The sequence below is a fragment of the Geosmithia morbida genome (genome assembly GCF_012550715.1).
Source record: "Geosmithia morbida isolate 1262 chromosome Unknown scaffold_13, whole genome shotgun sequence".
NCBI classification, from domain to species: domain Eukaryota; kingdom Fungi; phylum Ascomycota; class Sordariomycetes; order Hypocreales; family Bionectriaceae; genus Geosmithia; species Geosmithia morbida.
Genome location: NW_023336200.1, coordinates 242,581 through 261,219, shown reverse-complemented (window position 1 = coordinate 261,219; position 18,639 = coordinate 242,581). Strand labels below are relative to the sequence as shown.

The window sequence follows — 18,639 nt, the reverse complement described above, 5'->3', positions numbered from 1 at the left end:
ATATATATCTTTTAAGTGTCCTTGTTTGCTCGAAGAGAAATGTGTAGTTGCCACTGAACAGAACTACTTCTTCGTATATCGTAGGAAATAATAGAAAGCATCACAGCTTTGGAGGACGTCTTGCCCTATGGCAGGGTTGATTTCGCGCATATTTAGTTTTGCTATCCTTCGACCGTCCTTTGAGAGCTGCCCCCTTTTTACTGCGACTCCCGGTCACGACAGCATCCGCGTCATGCTGCGGTCCGTTCGCCTCCTCCCTCTTCTTCCACTTCTTGCCTCCCCTCGACGCAGATTCTCCGCTCTATGGAGTTGTACGTGCGCTGTCAATCGTGGTTCGGCACTCACTGCATTGCCAGCTCAACTTGCCAGCTCTTGTCGTCGGAGCCCGCGACACGCACTGGGAATGGAAGCGGCCAGCCAAGCATTTCTGGTAGCAAATTAGCTCTTCATTCTTAACAATAGCAATGGCACAAAAGGGGGACATAGCTGTCTTACCTTGTTGGAACATATGAGCGTCCGCGGGCCGTTGAGGACGGGTAGCCCGCATACGCTGCAGCCACTGGCGCTCTTGCCAACTGGGATCATCTTGTCTGCCGGCTCCGGACTTCGTCGACTTGTTCCGTTTTTGTTCTCTTGACCGCCGTCTACTTTGGATGTTGTCCCCATGATATCCCGCCTGGCCCGCGCCTGCCCAATATACCCTGCCGCCTCCTGGATGTGATCAATGTTAATCAGTCCGGTGGCCACCAGGTAGCTCTCGTGCATCCCGAGCTCCTGCATGCGGTAATTGGCCTCGATGAGCCAACTGGCCTTCTCCTTGACAAATCTCAGCCATGCTCGCGGGAAGTACAGTTGTGCCGAGATATCCTGCTCGCGCATCACGTCGTCAAATTCCTTGATGTACTCGAGTTCGGCTGCTGTCACATCCACCACGTCGTCGAGGTTGTGATGGTGTTTGTGGTGGAACCACTGCTTCTCGACAACGGGTTTGGGCACCTCATCTCCGACCTTGAGCTCCTGCTTGCTCACGGGGTGATAAAAGATGTTACGCGTTGGGGGTATCGTCGTGGCCTCCTTTCTGGGACACGTCTTGGTTGATGCTCTGGTCTTGTCCGACTGTTTCAATGTATGTTTGCCCGAAGGAGCAACATTGGCACTGTTAGCTTTATGGGCCAAGTCGGAGCCGTGGCCGATATCATCCAGATGAGACGGCTCCAGCAGCTGATCCCCCGCGACAAAAGTCTCGAAGTTAAAGGACCGCTGTGGATAGCAGAACGAGAACGACTTGGAAGGGCTGTCGGGAGAGTCTTCTCTGTTGGAGACATGAAATCGAGGCCCTTGAACCGTCGTTTCCAGTTTATAGTCGTAGTCTGAGTGGGATAACTGCAGATGAATCTGAAGGTGCTTTAGGGATTGATGGAACCGTCCGCAATTTACACAACGGAAACCATCGACGCAGACGGGCTCGTCGGGCGGAAGGAAATAGTGAACCCGCCCCCCGTCAATATTCATCGGCATGCCAGATTTCCCCGGCTTCCGCTGCTTCCCATGTGCCATGTCACTCAGTGTCTTGAGGTTGTAGTTCTTATCGCCCCCCCTGGTCCTCAGCCCCCGTGACGGAGTGTGGTCGCCGTTGGTGCCGTCATGGTTCTTGTGCGTCCTCGGCCCCCGCGAAGGCGTACGTTTGCCGCCATTGATATCGTCAATGCCGTGTTGATTTTCGTACGGGGCGGCCGTCTGGTGGTTGTCCCCTGCTGACACGTCTTCTCCCCAGTGCCCGTCTGCAACTGACACACCAGAGTCTTCCGTCACAAGCTCCTTAGAATCATCCTCCAGGGTCCCAGACTCCATGGTTCCGGACGACCACTGAAGATCAACATCAAGTTCGTAGTCAGTCTCGTATGTGGACTCGTCCATATAAGACGCCGTGACCAGAGACAGCGGAGCCTTGAGACGGCCAAAGAGCCGGTCAAAGGGACTCGAAAAAGACCAGTTCTGGGTCGTCGACGAGGCCAGGGCTAGTGAGGGGATACCAGTCAGGTCTTCAAGGTTGAGAGGAGGCCAGTCAATGCCATCGGTTGGCTCGATTTCGACTAATACCTTGTACGAATCGCCAAAATCGTAGGTAGCGTCATCAGGGCGCTTGATCATTAGGCTTTCGCGTGGGATGTAGAAGGGACGGGGAAGCTCAACCCTAGCGACACGATGAGGATCGGCTGGGTTCCTGAAGGTGACAATAACGCATGACTGACTCTGACAGTGTAGCACCTTTGGACGGCTGAACGACACATCCGAGATCGTGATCCTGCACATGGCCTTTGTGGATGCATCGGGTGACACGACGGCCCCGAAGTTGTGAAGAACATTTAAGGCGTCTTTGTGATAACACCGGAGGATCTCAAGACGCAGCACGTGCTGTGGTACTGACAGTCTCGGAACGTCGATCAGTTTCTCCGCATCACGAGTGGGTGTAGAGAGACGACGACGCTTTTTTGGCCGTTCGCCATTTGCAATTAGCAAAGCATCGCTATCTCGACTCGAAAGTACCGGCGATCCAAACGCTCCACTAAAGGCATTTATTGCACGGGCGAAATTTCGCTTGATGAACGGAAGCTGAGGTTGGCGTTGGCCTTCCGCAGTCATGACGGGACAAGTGCCGGCGGCCAGAAGGGAGAGAGAAAGAGCTCAGATATTACACGGCCGTAGGACGCAGCGCATCGTACACTGTCGAACCTTTCGGAAAGAACAGATGCTTGAACGGTTTGTGAATGAACAGAGGACGCGTCGCCCAATGTTGGTCCAAGCCCCTTTTCACCTGGCCCAAGCCACGATAGTTGGACGGAACACAGATGACAAGCTGCGATACCAAAACGAGGGGCCAAAGGTGCGAAAAATAAGAGGTCGAGTTGTGTGAATAGCGAAGATGTTTGAACACAAGAGAAGTTTTGTGAATTGCTACAACTCAGTGGCAGGAAAAAGGTGAATGAGTTGAGTGTGATAATAGAACCCAATCGACCGTCCTTCTCAGAGACGCGTCAGGGATCCGCGTTTTAGAGAGCAGAGAAGCGTAGTCGATGATATAAATAAAATAGAGGAATACCCCGAACAGACAGATGCAGTTGATGATGAAAATTCAACGAGATGCAATGGCGTCAAATGATGTCGTTGAGATGATTTTTTTTTTTTTCAGGGCGAGACGAGACGAGGTGTCTGATGAGTCGCGCTACAAATGTGAGTAAAGGATGCTTGGGAGCAGCAACGGGCCAACCGATGACCCAATGGGGGCAATAGTTACGCAGGGACGAGGATCCACTTCGCCAAGAAAATGCAGGTCGACCATTGGCGTTGGGACGAGATGTTTATTTTACAGTTTGTTGACGAAGAAATGTGTACATAGAGGCAAACAAAATGGAGATGATGTTGATTATGTTGATCCAGGGGAGAAAAAGAGGAGAAGAGAGATATCGAAAGGAAAGGGCAGATCGTGGTGTAAGGGAAGGCGCAAGGGCCGCACCTGCCGCGCCTTATACATTTTGTATAAGCGGCAAGAGAAGTGGGTCCTGACGCTCCTTCCGCAGCTTTGATAAAACGGCGGAAGGTGCAACCTTATGCCTGCGGATCTCGACACTGATTGGCCATTTGTCATCTTCATCCGCAGCCTTCCTCTCAGCCTTGCAGACGTCCCAACTGCAGTCATTGACTTGGTCGACTTCTTCTCTTCTTCATGCCTTACTATTTTTTTCTCTGCTGTAGCCTTGCCTTGTGCTAAATCCTTTCTTGGCATCATTCTTTCAGATCGCATGACCTTTAGTGGTTAGCATCTTCTTCCTCTTATTTTTTCCTACAATCTACGGTCTGTACCGTGACCTTGTTTTGACCATTCCGCTTGCCCCGCTGCCGCATCTCGCGTGCATGCGTCACAACAGCCGACACGGTTTGCGCCTCCGTGAGTAGAATCGCGTGTGGTCAAGGACATCATCTGGCCTTTATTTACGACTATACGGTGCCTCTGTTCCATATATTTGCTTACTTCGGTCTCTCTAGAAGCTGCGCATCGCCGTATTCATCATGACCCGTTCACGCCCAGCCGCCAATGCGACGGCCTCATCGGATATATCACGGCGAACAAATCTTGCCCGTCGCACACGACCCAAAAACTTCTACGTCGGTGATTCGGATGGATCCGACGAACCAGAGGAAGATTCCGAAGATACCGATCCAGTCGACGATGGTGATGACCAAGGTGTATTCCAAGCCGAGTCGTCGCAGACGACGAAAGGCTCTCCACGCAAACGCACTACCAGGTCCCAGCCAGTGTCCAAGCCTTCCACCGCCAAGAGCTTGCTTGGTGCGAAGAAACATAGTCGTCAAGAATCAAGAACAACACCCGCAAAAATTAAACGACCACGCACGCAACCCGATAGCGCATTCCGGAGACCAGAGCCCAAGGCGATACTAAATCCTGCTAAGCCCGCCGTGGCACCAGACTGGCTCAGCCCTGCAATACCATATTCGGCCTGGGTCGACATATTCTATTATGCAGCCGTGTCTGGTGGGATTCTAGACAATGGCTGGCTTCTCCGCGCTGCCACGATATGTAGGGCGTTTTCTGAACCTGCTCTTACCACTCTGTACAAAAGCCCATCTCCTCGGACTACCATCAAGGCCAAGAAGCTTGCCGGGCTCCTGGAGCGTCCTGTTTCGGAGACTCTTTTCAACTATCCCGTCAAGGTCGAGTCACTCTACGTAGACATCGAAAAGTTTCCCCTGGGACTCCTAGCCCAGGTTGTCCACCCGCTGCGACGGTTGAAAGAACTGGTCATCTACACGCCCCTCGATCAACCACCCTATCGTGATCTTGACAAAACGATACGTTGGCACTATCCACAAGGTTTGTTCAATGCTCTCGGTCCTCTAGAGTCCGAGGATGAGAGCACACTACCTATCATGCTCAAGAGCTGGGAATGGAGCAGTCGTCTTCTTGGTGGCACCATATCCGACATGGACGGCATCACCAGGATCCACCAGCTGCCATCATTTTCTCGTCTGGCAAAGCTCAGCTTCACCAACTTTCAAGTTCCGTCCCTTAATAAGACCGATGTCAAGCCTGGCGATGAAATTGGCGAGATGCAACTGTGGGAAGAGGATGGTGAGGCGATCAATGCCGTCGCCAATGCCATCACTCACGTTCCAGAGCTGAAACATCTCACATTCGAGTCGTCAACAATAATGAATGACCGCTTGCTTCCGTCTCTGCCCAGGAACCTGAGGCGCCTCGATCTCATAAACTGCTGGGAAGTCAAGTCGGACGATCTCTCGCAGTTTCTGCGCACGCACGGCGGCAACATGCGATCCCTGGTCCTTTTGCATAACCAGAGTCTAGATTTGGGATTCCTGACTGATCTGGCCGAGACAGCACCCAATCTGGCAGAGCTGCAGATAAACATGTCGTACTATCGACATCACGAATCAGTCGACGATTCGGATCCCATGTACGATCAGGCACTGCTACCGACGCAGGTGCCTCTGTGGCCCGAGAGTCTGCGCCAGCTCGAGGTGGAGAATGTGCGACAGTGGTCCGTCGAGGCAGCCGAGGTGTTTCTCCAGTCTCTTGTCGACAGCGCGCCCAACCTGCCCAACTTGCGGCATCTGAGTATCAAGACGATGCTCAACATCCCCTGGCAGAGGCGCGCCGAGCTTCGACATGTATGGACCGAGAGGCTCGAGCGTGTGTTTCTGCGTGTAAGTGATCCTCCCCTACCACGCACCTCGCTCCGATCCGGCACGGTCGAGGGCGAGGACACAAATGCGATGAGCACTCTCATGAAGCGCCGCAAAGAACCGGGCACGCCGTCTCGTCGCAGCGACAGGATCGCTGCCACCAAATCCGACGATGACAAGGCACCACGATCTCTACGTGGGAAACGTAGCAGTAGACCACATTACCGTGAACCCGACACAGATGAAGAGCAGGAAGACGAAGATGAAGAATCGTCTGCTGAGTCTGCTTCTGCCACTGCTGAGAAGGAGAAAGAAATGTTTCCCATTCAAGGATTATGCAAAACCGTGGTGACGAAATTTGACAATCAAAAAGTGCGAGAGCTTCAGTACGGAATGGAGGATTTCAATGACGATGATGATGAGTCGTCTGGCGATGAGTGGGATGGTGATGATGACGAAACTGACGAAGCAATCTTGTATTGGAGATGATTTACTAGCCTACTAAGATCTTTTATCCCCCCTCCTTTCTTTTTTATTGTTGAATATTTTTTTACTCTAACTCATGATTGACACACGTTCTCTTCTCTCTTTAGAGATCATTAATAACACATTGGTTCATGTTATGGAAATACGCAAAACATTGGATCTAGTCTTGCGATGGCATCAAGTACTAAGTACAGGGTAAGTCAAGTGGTATTAATTCTACTCGTACAGCCACAACTCCATCCGCTGATAAAAAGCGTACTTCGTACATGCGACAAAGACTAGCTAGGTTCGGATGTATTTTGTTTCTACAAAAAACCAGAAAGACCGATAACTCAAAAGGCTGCTCCTCCCATGCCCTCCCCGGCAAGATTCTTCATACTCCTCTCACTCAAGTCGCTCCTCATCTCCCAAGCCCGGGACTCCCTGCCCAGTCTGTCCCAGAGGTAGAGATTCTTGCGCAGCCTCTCGGACTTGAGGCGCAGCTCCTCGCGCATCCTATCCTCCTCATCGCGGAGCTTCTTGTAGTGGGGCTCCAAGTCGCGCGTGACGCCCGAGATGAGCGGCGCCATCGAGCTATCCAGCTTTCCACCGGGGATGATGGGCGGCATGGAGGCCATCATGCTCTGGGCTAGTGTCGGGCGGGGCGGGGGAGGGACGGAAGATGCTGACGAGGCGGAGATGGCGTTGGGGCCGGCCGCCGGCCCAGTGGGCGGGTTGAACGGTCGTCCCTGCGTAGGTGTCGTGGTTGCCCGGGGACCGGTGGGCACGTTCGGCGCGTTCTGGTTGTTCCACCCGCTACTGGGGCGTGAGAAGCTGCCCCGTGAGGAAGGGGGTACGTAGCCTCTCGGCCCGGCAGGCGGAATGGTAGGACTGCTGTCGGAGCGTGGCAGGGAAGGCTGCTTCGGGGTCACAGTCGACGAGAGGGATGGCTTGCGTGTCGCCGCTGGGCCAGTAGGCGGAGCGCCTCTCAGCGCTGCCGGGCCACGAGGCGGGGACCGGACCTGTGCCGGCGCGGGACGCACGGGAGGTGCAGCAGGTGCAGAGGGGGTTTGTTGTAGTATCGTGGCGGGCGACTGCTCGCCCGATGCGAGTGGTGATTTGCCCGCACGGATTGATGCTGGTCGCGGCGACGCCCTCTGTGAAGCGGGCTGTGAGTTGTTGTTATTGTTGTTGAATGTCGACGAATCTCTTTGCGGCGGTGGCGGCGATATCCTGTACGACTGGTACCGGCGTCTGCTTGGTGACCGGGACGGACGATATGAGCCTCCTCGCGGTCCTGGTCCTCCTGCAGATGGGGGAGTTGGGCTCCTCTCGCGGCGGTGCGCAGGCGGCGACCAAGATCGTTTTCTGTATCGCGTGTTAGCACTCCGCGTCTTCTTTTCCCTTCTGTTCTGAAGGAGATTTCGTAGGAAAATAAAAGGAAAACTCACCTATCATCTCGTCTGTCCATATCGCGCGACCGATCCCTCGACCTCCAATCTCTCCCACCACCACCCCACTCCCGTCTTGGCGGCGGAGGTGACCGCGGTCTCTCGTACCTATCACCCCTGGGCGACATGACCCTGCGTCTATGTGGCATGGGCATAGGCGGGCCGGGTGACCTCCTGCCTCCCGGCCCTCCAGGTCCGGGCGACCTCCGTCTCAGCGGTGGCGGACTATCCCGATCTCTCGACCTGTTATCTCTTCTGTACCTGTCTCCCATGCCACCGCCGGTCAGAGATGATGACGGCCCTGAGGGGAGCGGCGGAGGTCCTCTGCTCGATGATCGTCGGCGTGACGACCTCGGTGGTGGTGGGCCATACCGTCCAGGAACGTAGCTGTCTGATCCGCCAGAGGGGAGGGGGCTGCGTGGGCGTTCACGGTCACGATCACGGTCACGATCACGGTCACGGTCACGGTCACGGTCACGATCACGGTCACGGTCACGGTCACGGTCGCGGCTGTCTCTCCTATCGCGACTACCCCTCCTATCACGACTGTCCCTCCTGTCGCGGCTATCCCTTCTGTCGCGGCTGTCTCTTCTGTCGCGGCTGTCACGTCCGATAGGGCTCCTGATTCCGCCGCCGCCGCGTCGCGGATGAGGGGGGGGTGCGAGTGGTGGTGGCGGGGATCGTTCGCGCTCGCCTCCTCGTGGTGTCGGACGCCATGATTCTCCTGCGCCGTATCGGACGACTTCGCCGTCGTCGAACCTGGTAGCCGTCAGTGTTCCGAGACGGAAGAGTAGATATATACATTGAGAAAATGAAGAAACTCTCACCTTCTGCCACGATCCATTGTGACAGGCGCAGAAGTGACAGGCGCAGAAATAGTCGGATGCTGTGTCGTATCAAACAATCAATGCTTCGCGACGTGAATTCAGGGTCTGGAAAGAGAGGAATTGACGGATATTCCATTTTTCCGTAGTCCAAGAGCCGTGTATATAATAGTATGACACTGTACCTCACGCACCGTACCACGATAGCCTCTAATACCGCCAAGTAATACATACAGTGACAACTTACATCCAACTACAACGCAACTCTTAGAGACACCCAATCTATTTTCATTAAAAAACAAAAACAGATCTGTGGAAAGTAGCAAGTATAGTAATGAACACGATCTCAGCACTGTTGTCGTAACATTAAACCCCCCAACCCCCCCCCCCCCCCCAAAAAAAAAAAAAAAAAAAAATCTCATACTCCTTAACCGCCAACAGTGATACTCATCATAGCCAAATAGTCCTTCATAAAAAGAAGAAACAGGGTGATCTGAGAAATTAATGTTGGATGCTAGGAAAGAAGAACCAGATTATGCTCCCTCGTTATCGTCATCTTCCTCTGTCGTCTCCCCCGAACTATGATCCGTCACTCGTTCCAGGATCCACTCGTGCGCTTCTGCCGCATGCGTCCGCATCATTCTATTAAGGCCATGGGCAGGGCTCCTCACGACGGATCCAAAACGACGCTTGTTCACCTTGCGCATCAGATCCGGGTCAGACCAGCAAGCGTGGTCCCCTGCCACGTAGACCCGCGAGTTGTCCTTGTACCATGCCGACAAGCGCTCGTCAATGTCTGACTTGACGGGGCGGAGATTTCCCGTGACGAAGTTGACGATGCCAGAGATGCGTTCTTTGCATTCTGCAGTCAGAGTGTTAGCCTAGTATCAGCAGAGGGTGGAAGCATGGAAGAAAAGAGGAAGAGATAAGGGGACTAGACTGACCCCTGTTGACCAGGAGAACCTTGACGCCGAGATAGGCGTTGCCCACGCCCATGAGGAAAATCTCATCTGCACTAAACATCTGAATATAATTGTCCCAGAGATAGCACACCAGAGACGTGATTTGCTGCTGGAGCTCTTTCTCATTCAACTTGGGGATAAAGGGGTCCATGTCCTCGTCCTGCGTCAGGTAGGCGGGGACATTGATATCCATGACGCCGAAGCCCTCCTTGACAGCCCAGTCGATATAGTCGGTGACGCCGTCGACGACCCACGAATTGTGTGGTTCGAGCGTCGTGTCTACTACATCTGGCTGGGCGAGTAGTTGGGGGCTGGGTTGTCCGACAAGTGTCAGCATATGCAACGGAGAAGAGAGATGGCGGCAAATATAGTAAGGAACAAAGAAGAGGCGGAGGTAGAAACTCACGGATCATGTATGATGACCAACACCTTCTTTGCCCCATCGAGACTTGGCGTGACAAGAACCTGATTTTCAAAGGACCGATATATATGTTCCCTCTGGACGTACAGAGGCGTCATGTTATGCTTCCCCTGGAGCGTCTGCCGCTGAGCAGTACGGATCACATCGTGCAACCTCTCAGCACCGAGCGACTGGACGTCCGGAACGTCCACGACGCCCGAGCGCATACACTCCCAGTAGGGGGCTTGGTATGCACGGACGTTGGCAATGGTCCGGGCAGCCTCCTTGTTGATCTTGGGGAGTACGTCCATGCGTGGCGGGGGCTCGCCCATGAGCGTCTTGGCAACGGCGACGGCTGAGTCCGAGATGGCTCGCAGGTTATATCCGCCCTCGAGACAGACGGCCACTTTGCCTCCGGCCAGTGACATGAGCATGTGCGTCATATGGGCATAGCAGGTGGGAGAGACGAAGCAGCCGCCCAGCTCGTCGCCGTCGGCGGCGTCGAAACCGGCCGATATGACCACCAGGTCCGGATTGAACTCGTGGGCGATGGGCATGACAATCTTCTGGAAGGCAGCCATGTACTCTCCATCGCCCATACCCTGGTCGTGCCAGGGAATGTTGACGTTGCGGCCTAGGCCCATGCCCATGCCGCACTGGTCAATGCCGCCGTCGGGCGTCATGGGGTTGGGCGGCTTGCCCGGGTAGAAGTGGCCATTCTGGTAGACGTGCAGCGAGATGTAAAGGACGTTGGGGTCGTCATAGAATATGTTTTGGACGCCGTTCCCGTGGTGCACGTCCCAATCGAGGATTAGCACCTTGCGGCACGTCTCGGCGTAATCGGCCTGGCACACACGCACAGCCACGGGCACGTTGTTGAAGATGCAGAAACCCATGGGGCAGTCGAACTCGGCATGGTGACCGGGAGGGCGAATGACGGCAAATGCGTTTTTGACTCTTGAGTCGACGACGGCCTTGCACGTCTCGATGGCGCCGCCCGCCGACAGCCTGGCTACAGCGTGCGACATGGCGCCAACGTACAGCGACTCGCGGCCCTGGTCGTAGCGCTTGGTCAGTTCGCGCAGCTCGGCCGTGCTCATCGTGTCAAGGCTCTCGACCCATGCCAGGTGCTCGGGCGAGTGCGCCAGGCAGATTTCGCCACGCGTGGCATTGCGTGCCGGGATGCGCCACATGTACCGCGTGGGCGTGCGCTTGAGAATCTTGGGCAGCTCTGACTGTGGCCCCGTGTACACGAGTCCGTTGCGCTTGAAGGCCTCAAAGATCTCGTGGATCCGCCGTGGGTCCTCAGGGTGGTGAGCGTTAGGGCTGAAGTCGGCATTCATGTGCATCTTCATCCGCACGTCGTAACAGCATCCTGTCGGAAGCAGTCCGCGGCGTTGCAGCTGCTCAAGGGCCAGTCCCTCGGCGTCAGCGTCTGTCTCTTGATCGGCGTAGTCTTCATCAAACGTCACTTCTTCCGGTCCTCCTCCGTCTACCGCTGCAGCAGCTTGGTTGTGGTTCTCGACGCCATTCGCAACCTGCTGCTGCTGTTGAACGATATCATATCCCATCCGGTGATCATCCTCATCCATCTGTTGGTCCACATCCATGACTGGCCACCGTGGCCGCAGGAGAGCAGGTCAGGGTCAGGCCCAGGGCAGAAAGAGAAGCGAGGAGAAAAGGGGAAGAAGGATTAATAATTGACTCCAGGAATACACAAAGTACAGCTCTGTCGGTTGAGAAATTGGTATCTAGATGAGAGAGTGATTTGTTAGTAATCCCAACATCGCCTTGAAGCAGGCACAACAGGCGGCGAGAACGCCTAATACAGCCAAGAAAGATGGTATAGAGGAGAAATTTCGGCATTGCAATTCGCATGCCTCGAAAAAGGCTTGTACAAAGTCTTGCATTCCATGAACATACCCAAGATTTGGGTGATAAATGAGCTGATGCCTCACCGCGCACACGTGTGCTGCGCCGCAAAGCGCATATGTAGCCGAAAGCCAGAGCCCAAAGATAGATATACAAGACTATTTTTATGCAGAAAAAGATGAAGGGCTGACATGGGGAGGTTGTGTTTGTGAAGGCAGATTTGGGAGGAGATAGGAAGTTGTGTTTTTGTTGTGGATTCAGGTGAATGTTTTCCAAGAACTCCCGCGGGGGGAGGAGAGGGAGGGGGGAGGAGGAGTGCTGCTGCCTTTTATTCCTTATTTTTTTTTAAGCGGGTGGTTACTGTCAAACTGAACAAGCGTCCATTGAGAGCACTTTGATCATCCACGAAAAAAAAAAGATAACAGAAATGTATTCATCAGGAGAAAAGGATTGTATTCGATAATTGATAATAAACATGGTTCAATTGTAGACAGTATATTTGCTACCGATCGATTCACAAGATTCCGTTAGAGGGTAATACAATCTGATGCGGTCTCGGGTGAGTCGCGACTGATTGAGTCTACCTCAATTACTCTACAACCATCGCCAGGATATCTTTCATCAATACCATCTCCTACAAGAAAGAAACACACATATATCCAGCTAGACGAGGATATCTGACAAATCCTACCTCGTCCCAATGGAGAATGGCGATGCAACTGCCGGCCCTCTGTCTAGGGCAGCATGGCGATAGTACACATCCTCCAGACACGATCCATCGTCACCCCGTGGAGAGTACTGCGAATGCGACCTGATAAACTTGGCGCCGTCAGGGAGAGATCCATCTGGGCTGCCGTCGTTGCCGTACGTCACCCTCTCCCCGTCACGCTCGTCGTCAAAGTCAATCACTCCGCCGGCCCGATCTTCGGCCAGGCTGATGACCTTGTCGAGCCATTGTCGCTCGTCCAAGACGCACCGTACCGCCACTTGGATCGACTCCTGATCAGAGCAAAGAGTCGGGTGGTGCAGCTGGATTTCGCTGATGAGACGTTTTCGGGGGTAGCTGTAGATGTTCTCGAAGTAGTACATCAGCTCCCGGGGCCCGAGCTTGACGTACGTTTTGACGATCCTACTCCATCTGCTCTGGTCGTCCCAGCTCTCTGACAGAGACTGGCCTCGGTCGACGCTGTCAATCAGAACAGGCTGGTCTTGCATTGCATGGCTCTGCTGGTTAGGGTCTAGCCTCGGGCAGATGTAGTGCAGAATCACGTCCTTCATCGTCTCCACCAGATCCATTAACTCGAGCAGCTCGCTGGTCGAGCGATACCGCAGCAGGCTCGTCCTGATGTCGTCCGCGTGCGGCTCAGGAAGCCCGATGCGTGGCCTTGGAAAGTTGCCGTGGAAGTAAATGCCGTACAACCACCAACAGTAAAAGGCCCGGCGAAATCGCTCCTTTTCGTGCTGCCTTAAACTTCGGCAGCTCTCGGGCTGGTAGAACCACCGCATCGACGGGAAGAGCTCCTCCCATTTGAGAACCAGCTGGCAGAGCTTGAGGAGGGGGGCGATATCCTTGCTGGACATGGTGACCGTCCTGAATGCTGGGTTGGCCGAGCCACCAGGCCTACGGCCGTTGACGACGTTAGCGAATGAACGCTGCGGCGGCGGCTGCTGCTGTCCCTGGGATGAAGTAGACGGCCCCGTCGCCAGAATAAGGCCAGAATCCCCGGCGAAACGTTTGAAGACGACACGACGGGGTTTGTAGAGGGCACCATAGGTGCTCCCCAGGTCGTCTGCTGACGCCGTGTAGACTTGTAGCAGCTCATCCAGTGGACTGAAATCGCGAACCAGGGCTGGCAAGAGGATGGCGATCTTCTGATTAGAGAAGAGCTCGTGGAAGAACTTGCTGGCGAGGGACAGTTGATAGATGCTGCCGATGTCGAGGTGTCGGTAGATGTCGAGGAGGATCTCCATGGGTAAGCCAGCGAGGACCGGAGGACCTGGGAGGTCCTGAGAACTGGCCGTGGTAATCATCTTGAGGTAGTATTACACTGGGCAGGTTGAGTTGAGTTAGATGTAGAAACTCCGGGGACACGTCTATGGCAGTAGGGACAAGAGAGGAATCTCAGGGTGACCTGTGGAAGAAGTTAACATATGACAATCCACATGAAATGCTGAATCAAAAAGCACATCTTACTGTGTAAGAAGGAGTTGTAATAAGTGTATGGTGTAAATGACGTAGGACGTCCTGATAAGATGCGATGCCCGAGGACCGCGCGATATAAATGGTACAAAGGCCGAGTGAATAAATGGTGAACGAAGAAAATATGAGTTAAAAAGGAGCAAATAGAAAGCTCCACCGCCTGCCCCCAGTGATATCTGTTTCCTGTGTACAGTATCACCAGAAGCCCTCGAACTTGGGCAAGCAAGGTTTCTTTTACTGGTTTCCTTCCCCTCCGCTGGGGCTAGTAACGATAGTGTGAGTGGTGGTGATAGTGGATCGGGTAGGCATCATGAGAGATGCGGATGGGGAGCCAAAAGACTCCCGGATGGGAAGCAAGGAATCTCCCCTGGATGCCATGCTGGATGAATGACCGACAATGAAGGTCTCTCCTGCTGACGGTCTTTCTGTTCTGTTTTGAGATGGTGATGTCTGGGAGAGGAAAGGAGGAGGAAAGAGAGAGAGAGAGAAGACAGCTGGTACGAATATTATACGAAGTCATAACAAGATTAGGCAAGTGCTGGGGGCGCATGACACCTTCCCAACCACCCGGGCCAATGAATGTCCGATGATTTACCGTGACAGAGGCAGACAACAACGTAGACAGTTTCACATCAGGACGTTTTCTTCTTCTTCCTTATATCTTTCTTTTCTTTTCTATTTATTTCCCTTCAAGTTGGACTGAGGTAGTATTTTGATATCCCCGTGCTCAATGCCATATTTCAACAGCATGTATCTTTGCAGTGGTGTTGGGGAGCAATGTCTGCCCACATGTAATCAATTCGATGGTGTAGAATGTACCCAGACTGCTAGTATTTTGTCGCCTCATCAACGAGATACTGACAGAGACAAGAGTGACAGAGATATCAAGAAGAACATGCCATCCCATAATTTCTCCACCCATGAGGGGAGTGTCTTGCAAAAGAAATGAATATATCATATCGTGTGAAAAAGATGCATCCCAAACTCCTACGCCAACGACAGAGAGATGAGGCCGCAGTCAAGTTCAAAATAAATACAAGTATGCTTTCACCTCCTCTCCCTGTCCTCGTCCATGCGATGTCCTCCCACCTTTCCCCTCTTTCATCATCTTTTTTTGTCTCTTTGACATCCTAAGCAAACAGCATCTTGGTATCCAACTCGTTCGGCTGCCTACGTTGACCCCCTCTGGTCTGTAGTCCAAGGTCGCCGTGCCTAGTCCTGCGTTCGTGGATCTGTTCTGCACGGGTGGTGTGCTTGTGGGCTTTGTTCCTCCTAATGTCGGAGCGGACCTGGTTGGGCGAGACGAACTCGCGGTTCTCGTAGATGATGGGACCGCCAAACGACCCCTCCTGGATGACGATGGGCGTGGCAACGAGACGGGGGCCGATCTCGACCAGGCTCAGGTCCGTCTTGCCCTTGGTCTCGTCGTCGTTTTTGTCCTTGGTGATGATCTGCTCCTCCTCATTGATCTGATAGTTGCGGACCCAGATCTTGCCGTCGACCAGGCTGAAGCTCATGACGTGGTCGATGAAGGGCTTGGACTTGCGAGCTCCCTGGGGGACGCCAAACGTGTGCGTGAAGAGCTCCTTGATGACACGGAGGTGGGGCTGCGTCTCAAAGGCGGCGTCGAACGAGAGGATCGGTCGTGAGCCCTTGAGGCAGTTACCGGTGAAGTGTAGTTCCTCCATTGTGTGGACTGGCAGGCCATGTTAGTTTTGTGTTTGTTCATCCTTTCCCCTTCTCGCTTTTCCCTCTTCATCTCGTTTTTCCTTTTCCCCTTCTTCTTGGAGACAGAGGGGTCAACATACGGTTCTGGAGGTGCATCTTGACAGTAGGACCATTGGGGACCTTGCTCATCCACAAGTACAGATCCTGTCCCTTCCTGGCCTCGAAGAACATGACATTGTTGCAGTTGTACAGCTCGGCCAACTCGTTGAGTTCGTACAGCTTGGACTTGGAGTCGAACTTCGCGTCCTTGCGACCGTGGGGGAGCATGGTAGCGAGATCGTTGAGTAGGTGGCGGTGTCTATTGTTAAAAGGTATTAGTCGAGTGATACCCTTTCCCCGTTTTTCTTCCCCTTCTCGTTCTCCTCTCTTCTCTGAATTACACATTCTCCGCCTATGTAGAATCTGCAAATGGACCAGAATCAACGTACCTGAAGGTGACACCACGAGAAGACAGGATTAGCACGCGCTGCTTATTCTTCTTGATGCCATTGCTAGGCGCATCGGGCTTCTTGTCTGTCTTGGACAGAGACTTGTAAACTGCAGCCATTGTGACGGAGATGTGTAGAATGTTGGTGTTGTATTGCCGAGGGTTGGTTGCTTGCGATGGGAAATGTATAGCGGCGGCGCAAAGAAAAGAACAGGAAAAAAAAAAATACTAAGGGAGAAGAAAAAAGTGGACAGGGAGCGATAAGCTCTTATCAGCTGACGTGGGGATGAAAGATCATGGAGGCCCAACTTTTCAGGTCAGTTGGCACACTCTCTAGCTTCAACACGGTATTACGGTATTACGGTGCTACAGTATTGAAACCTACTACTCGTACTAGGAAGTCGAAGTAGAAGACAATGGCATCAAAAAGAACGTGCACTTCAATAGTATGTAGTTTTTATTTTCTCGTAACGATCGTCGAGTGCATGAACCATCCGCAGATAACAAAACCCCCAGACTATCGTGACAAAAGAATCTGGGAAACGAGACAGAGAAGAAAAAGAAAAGGAAGAAAGATGGATAAAATCAAAAGCGCAGAAAAACAAAGAAAAACCCCGAAAGCGTCTTGCGCCTTTTCTACTATCAAAAGGAGAAGAAGAACGAAAAATACCGACGTAGGAAGCGGTCCAATCTCTCTCTCTCTCTCTCTTAAGAAAGGGCAATTCCCCTCACCACTTCTTCCATGAGAGATCGTCTTGTTGTTAATCGAAATGTTGTCGTGCGCCTGCGCCCCAGTCACTCATTATGCCGCCAAGGAAAAAAATATAGTCGACATTTCCGTTTCACAAGCTGAGAAGGCCTAGGCCTGGGCCGGGGCTGGCGGTGGTTCTGTCCATGTCCGGTCCTCTCTCTCCCTCTTTTCGTTCTCGATTTTGTCCTGCTTCCTTTCCACCGCCCTCAAATACAAGGCGGCCCGCATTCTCTCAGGACGTATATATGATTGCCGTCCGCGCGCGGTTTCCGTAAAAAAGAGGCTCAGTAGTGAAAAAAGATTTAGCAGCACTTGCCATCCTTGGGGGCGTCGTTCTCCTTGGACGGGTCGATCTTGATGCCGGTGCCGGCCATGGGAGCCTGGCCGCCTTCAGCGCTGTCGAGGGCCTTGCTGGAGACGATGCGGTAGATTTCTGAGGGATTGAGACACTAGTTAGTTGCCTGCAGCCAATCTGGTCGTGGAGCCCGCGTGGGTGTGTTTTGTCAATACCGGTGAGAATGTTTTGGAATGCAAGCTCGACATTGCTGGCGTCGAGGGCCGAGGTCTCGATGAACGACAGGTGGTTTTCGCCTGTTGTCGGGGTTGTTAGCGCGTGAATCTGTATGGAAGTTGAGGTAGACGTTCCACCCCCGCAGAGAGTCCAGGAAGCCAAGGGAGAGAAGGAGAGTTGGAGAGGGAACATACTGGCAAATGCCTTGGCCTCTTCAGTGGGCACAGCTCTGAGGTGCCTCAAATCACTCTTGTTTCCAACGAGCATAATGACAATGTTTGCGTCTGCATGGTCGCGCAGCTCCTTGAGCCACCTGGTGACGTTCTCGTAAGTCTGGTGCTTGCTGATGTCGTAGACGAGCAGGGCGCCGACGGCACCGCGGTAGTAGGCCGAGGTGATGGCGCGGTAACGCTCCTGGCCGGCGGTATCCCAGATCTGGGCCTTGATGGTCTTGGAATCAACCTGGATGGATCGGGTGGCGAACTCGACGCCGATTGTCGACTTGGAGTCAATGTTGAACTCGTTGCGCGTGAACCTGCTCAACAGGTTGGACTTTCCAACGCCAGAGTCTCCAATGAGGACGACTGAGGGTTTGTCAAGGTTAGCACGGTTCAGGGAAGCTCAAGCGAATTAGGGAGGCGGCGACGACGACGACAGCGACGACGACGACCACGACGGGGAGGACAGGAAAGGAGTATCGTGGATTGAAGCCTGGAGAGAGAGCATACCCTTGAAGAGAAACTGCAAGGAGGGGTCAGCGCGCTGCGCCCAGGACAGTAGCAGGGGACAAGCGGGAAAAAAAACTCACATCGTATTCGTCGTTGGCCATTTTGTCGGATCCGTGTCTGCAGATAGCTGAAGCTGTTGTTTAATAGACAAGAAAGTCGTTATTTTGGGAAGGGTCGGTGATCGCTTTGGGCTGGCTTGGGGGGGATTCAAAGTGTTGGAATGGTGGAGAGGGGAGGAAGCCTTGGTGGGCTTTGGACCCCCCTGACGATAGAGAGCTACTCGTGACTGCTACCCGCTGATAGGTGGTGGTGTAGGGGAGTATTACCGGTAGGTGAGGGGGACAGTAGTAGTACTAGGCTCTAGGCTCTAACAGCATCACCACTAAGGCTAGAAGCAAGGGTTTTGGTAATTTGAAATTACCGTGGGGATGGCATCAAGAAAGCGTATTCTTATATAACAGTCGTTATTTTGTTTCATGTATGGATGTCCTCTGTTAGGAATATTCCAGCCGGAGACAAGACTGTTTGTCTATATACCCATATATAACCCTGACAAGAGTACAGATTAGTGTGCTGCCAAAACACATAATACCGACTGG

At 53.2% G+C, this 18,639-nt stretch overlaps 7 protein-coding genes across 7 annotated transcripts; 1 reads left to right on the top strand and 6 right to left on the bottom strand.

The window, feature by feature from the left end:
* Positions 1-301: 301 nt before the first annotated feature.
* On the bottom strand, positions 302-2,313 carry GMORB2_2439 (PHD protein; the record flags this gene model as incomplete). The annotated part of the gene is made up of 3 exons (XM_035464419.1): positions 302-427; positions 496-1,383; positions 1,438-2,313. The coding sequence occupies 3 exons, from the start codon at positions 2,311-2,313 to the stop codon at positions 302-304; spliced, it is 1,890 nt and encodes a 629-aa protein (XP_035319605.1).
* A 1,755-nt stretch (positions 2,314-4,068) lies between these two features.
* GMORB2_2438 (uncharacterized protein) lies at positions 4,069-6,210 on the top strand (the record flags this gene model as incomplete). Its single annotated transcript, XM_035464418.1, has 1 exon — positions 4,069-6,210. The coding sequence occupies one exon, from the start codon at positions 4,069-4,071 to the stop codon at positions 6,208-6,210; it is 2,142 nt and encodes a 713-aa protein (XP_035319604.1).
* A 329-nt stretch (positions 6,211-6,539) lies between these two features.
* Positions 6,540-8,481, bottom strand: GMORB2_2437 (uncharacterized protein; the record flags this gene model as incomplete). The annotated part of the gene is made up of 3 exons (XM_035464417.1): positions 6,540-7,554; positions 7,899-8,396; positions 8,465-8,481. The coding sequence occupies 3 exons, from the start codon at positions 8,479-8,481 to the stop codon at positions 6,540-6,542; spliced, it is 1,530 nt and encodes a 509-aa protein (XP_035319603.1).
* Positions 8,482-8,994: 513 nt separating this feature from the next.
* On the bottom strand, positions 8,995-11,433 carry GMORB2_2436 (histone deacetylase 6; the record flags this gene model as incomplete). Its single annotated transcript, XM_035464416.1, has 3 exons — positions 8,995-9,323; positions 9,406-9,734; positions 9,830-11,433. 3 exons carry the CDS (start codon positions 11,431-11,433, stop codon positions 8,995-8,997), a joined length of 2,262 nt encoding a protein of 753 aa, XP_035319602.1.
* Positions 11,434-12,382: 949 nt separating this feature from the next.
* Positions 12,383-13,726, bottom strand: GMORB2_2435 (F-box domain protein; the record flags this gene model as incomplete). Its single annotated transcript, XM_035464415.1, has 1 exon — positions 12,383-13,726. One exon carries the CDS (start codon positions 13,724-13,726, stop codon positions 12,383-12,385), a length of 1,344 nt encoding a protein of 447 aa, XP_035319601.1.
* A 1,299-nt stretch (positions 13,727-15,025) lies between these two features.
* On the bottom strand, positions 15,026-16,170 carry GMORB2_2434 (ribosome biogenesis protein BRX1; the record flags this gene model as incomplete). The annotated part of the gene is made up of 3 exons (XM_035464414.1): positions 15,026-15,591; positions 15,704-15,921; positions 16,052-16,170. The coding sequence occupies 3 exons, from the start codon at positions 16,168-16,170 to the stop codon at positions 15,026-15,028; spliced, it is 903 nt and encodes a 300-aa protein (XP_035319600.1).
* A 933-nt stretch (positions 16,171-17,103) lies between these two features.
* GMORB2_2433 (Ras-related protein Rab-11A) lies at positions 17,104-18,141 on the bottom strand (the record flags this gene model as incomplete). The annotated part of the gene is made up of 5 exons (XM_035464413.1): positions 17,104-17,234; positions 17,312-17,392; positions 17,507-17,896; positions 18,041-18,053; positions 18,121-18,141. 5 exons carry the CDS (start codon positions 18,139-18,141, stop codon positions 17,104-17,106), a joined length of 636 nt encoding a protein of 211 aa, XP_035319599.1.
* Positions 18,142-18,639: the final 498 nt, after the last annotated feature.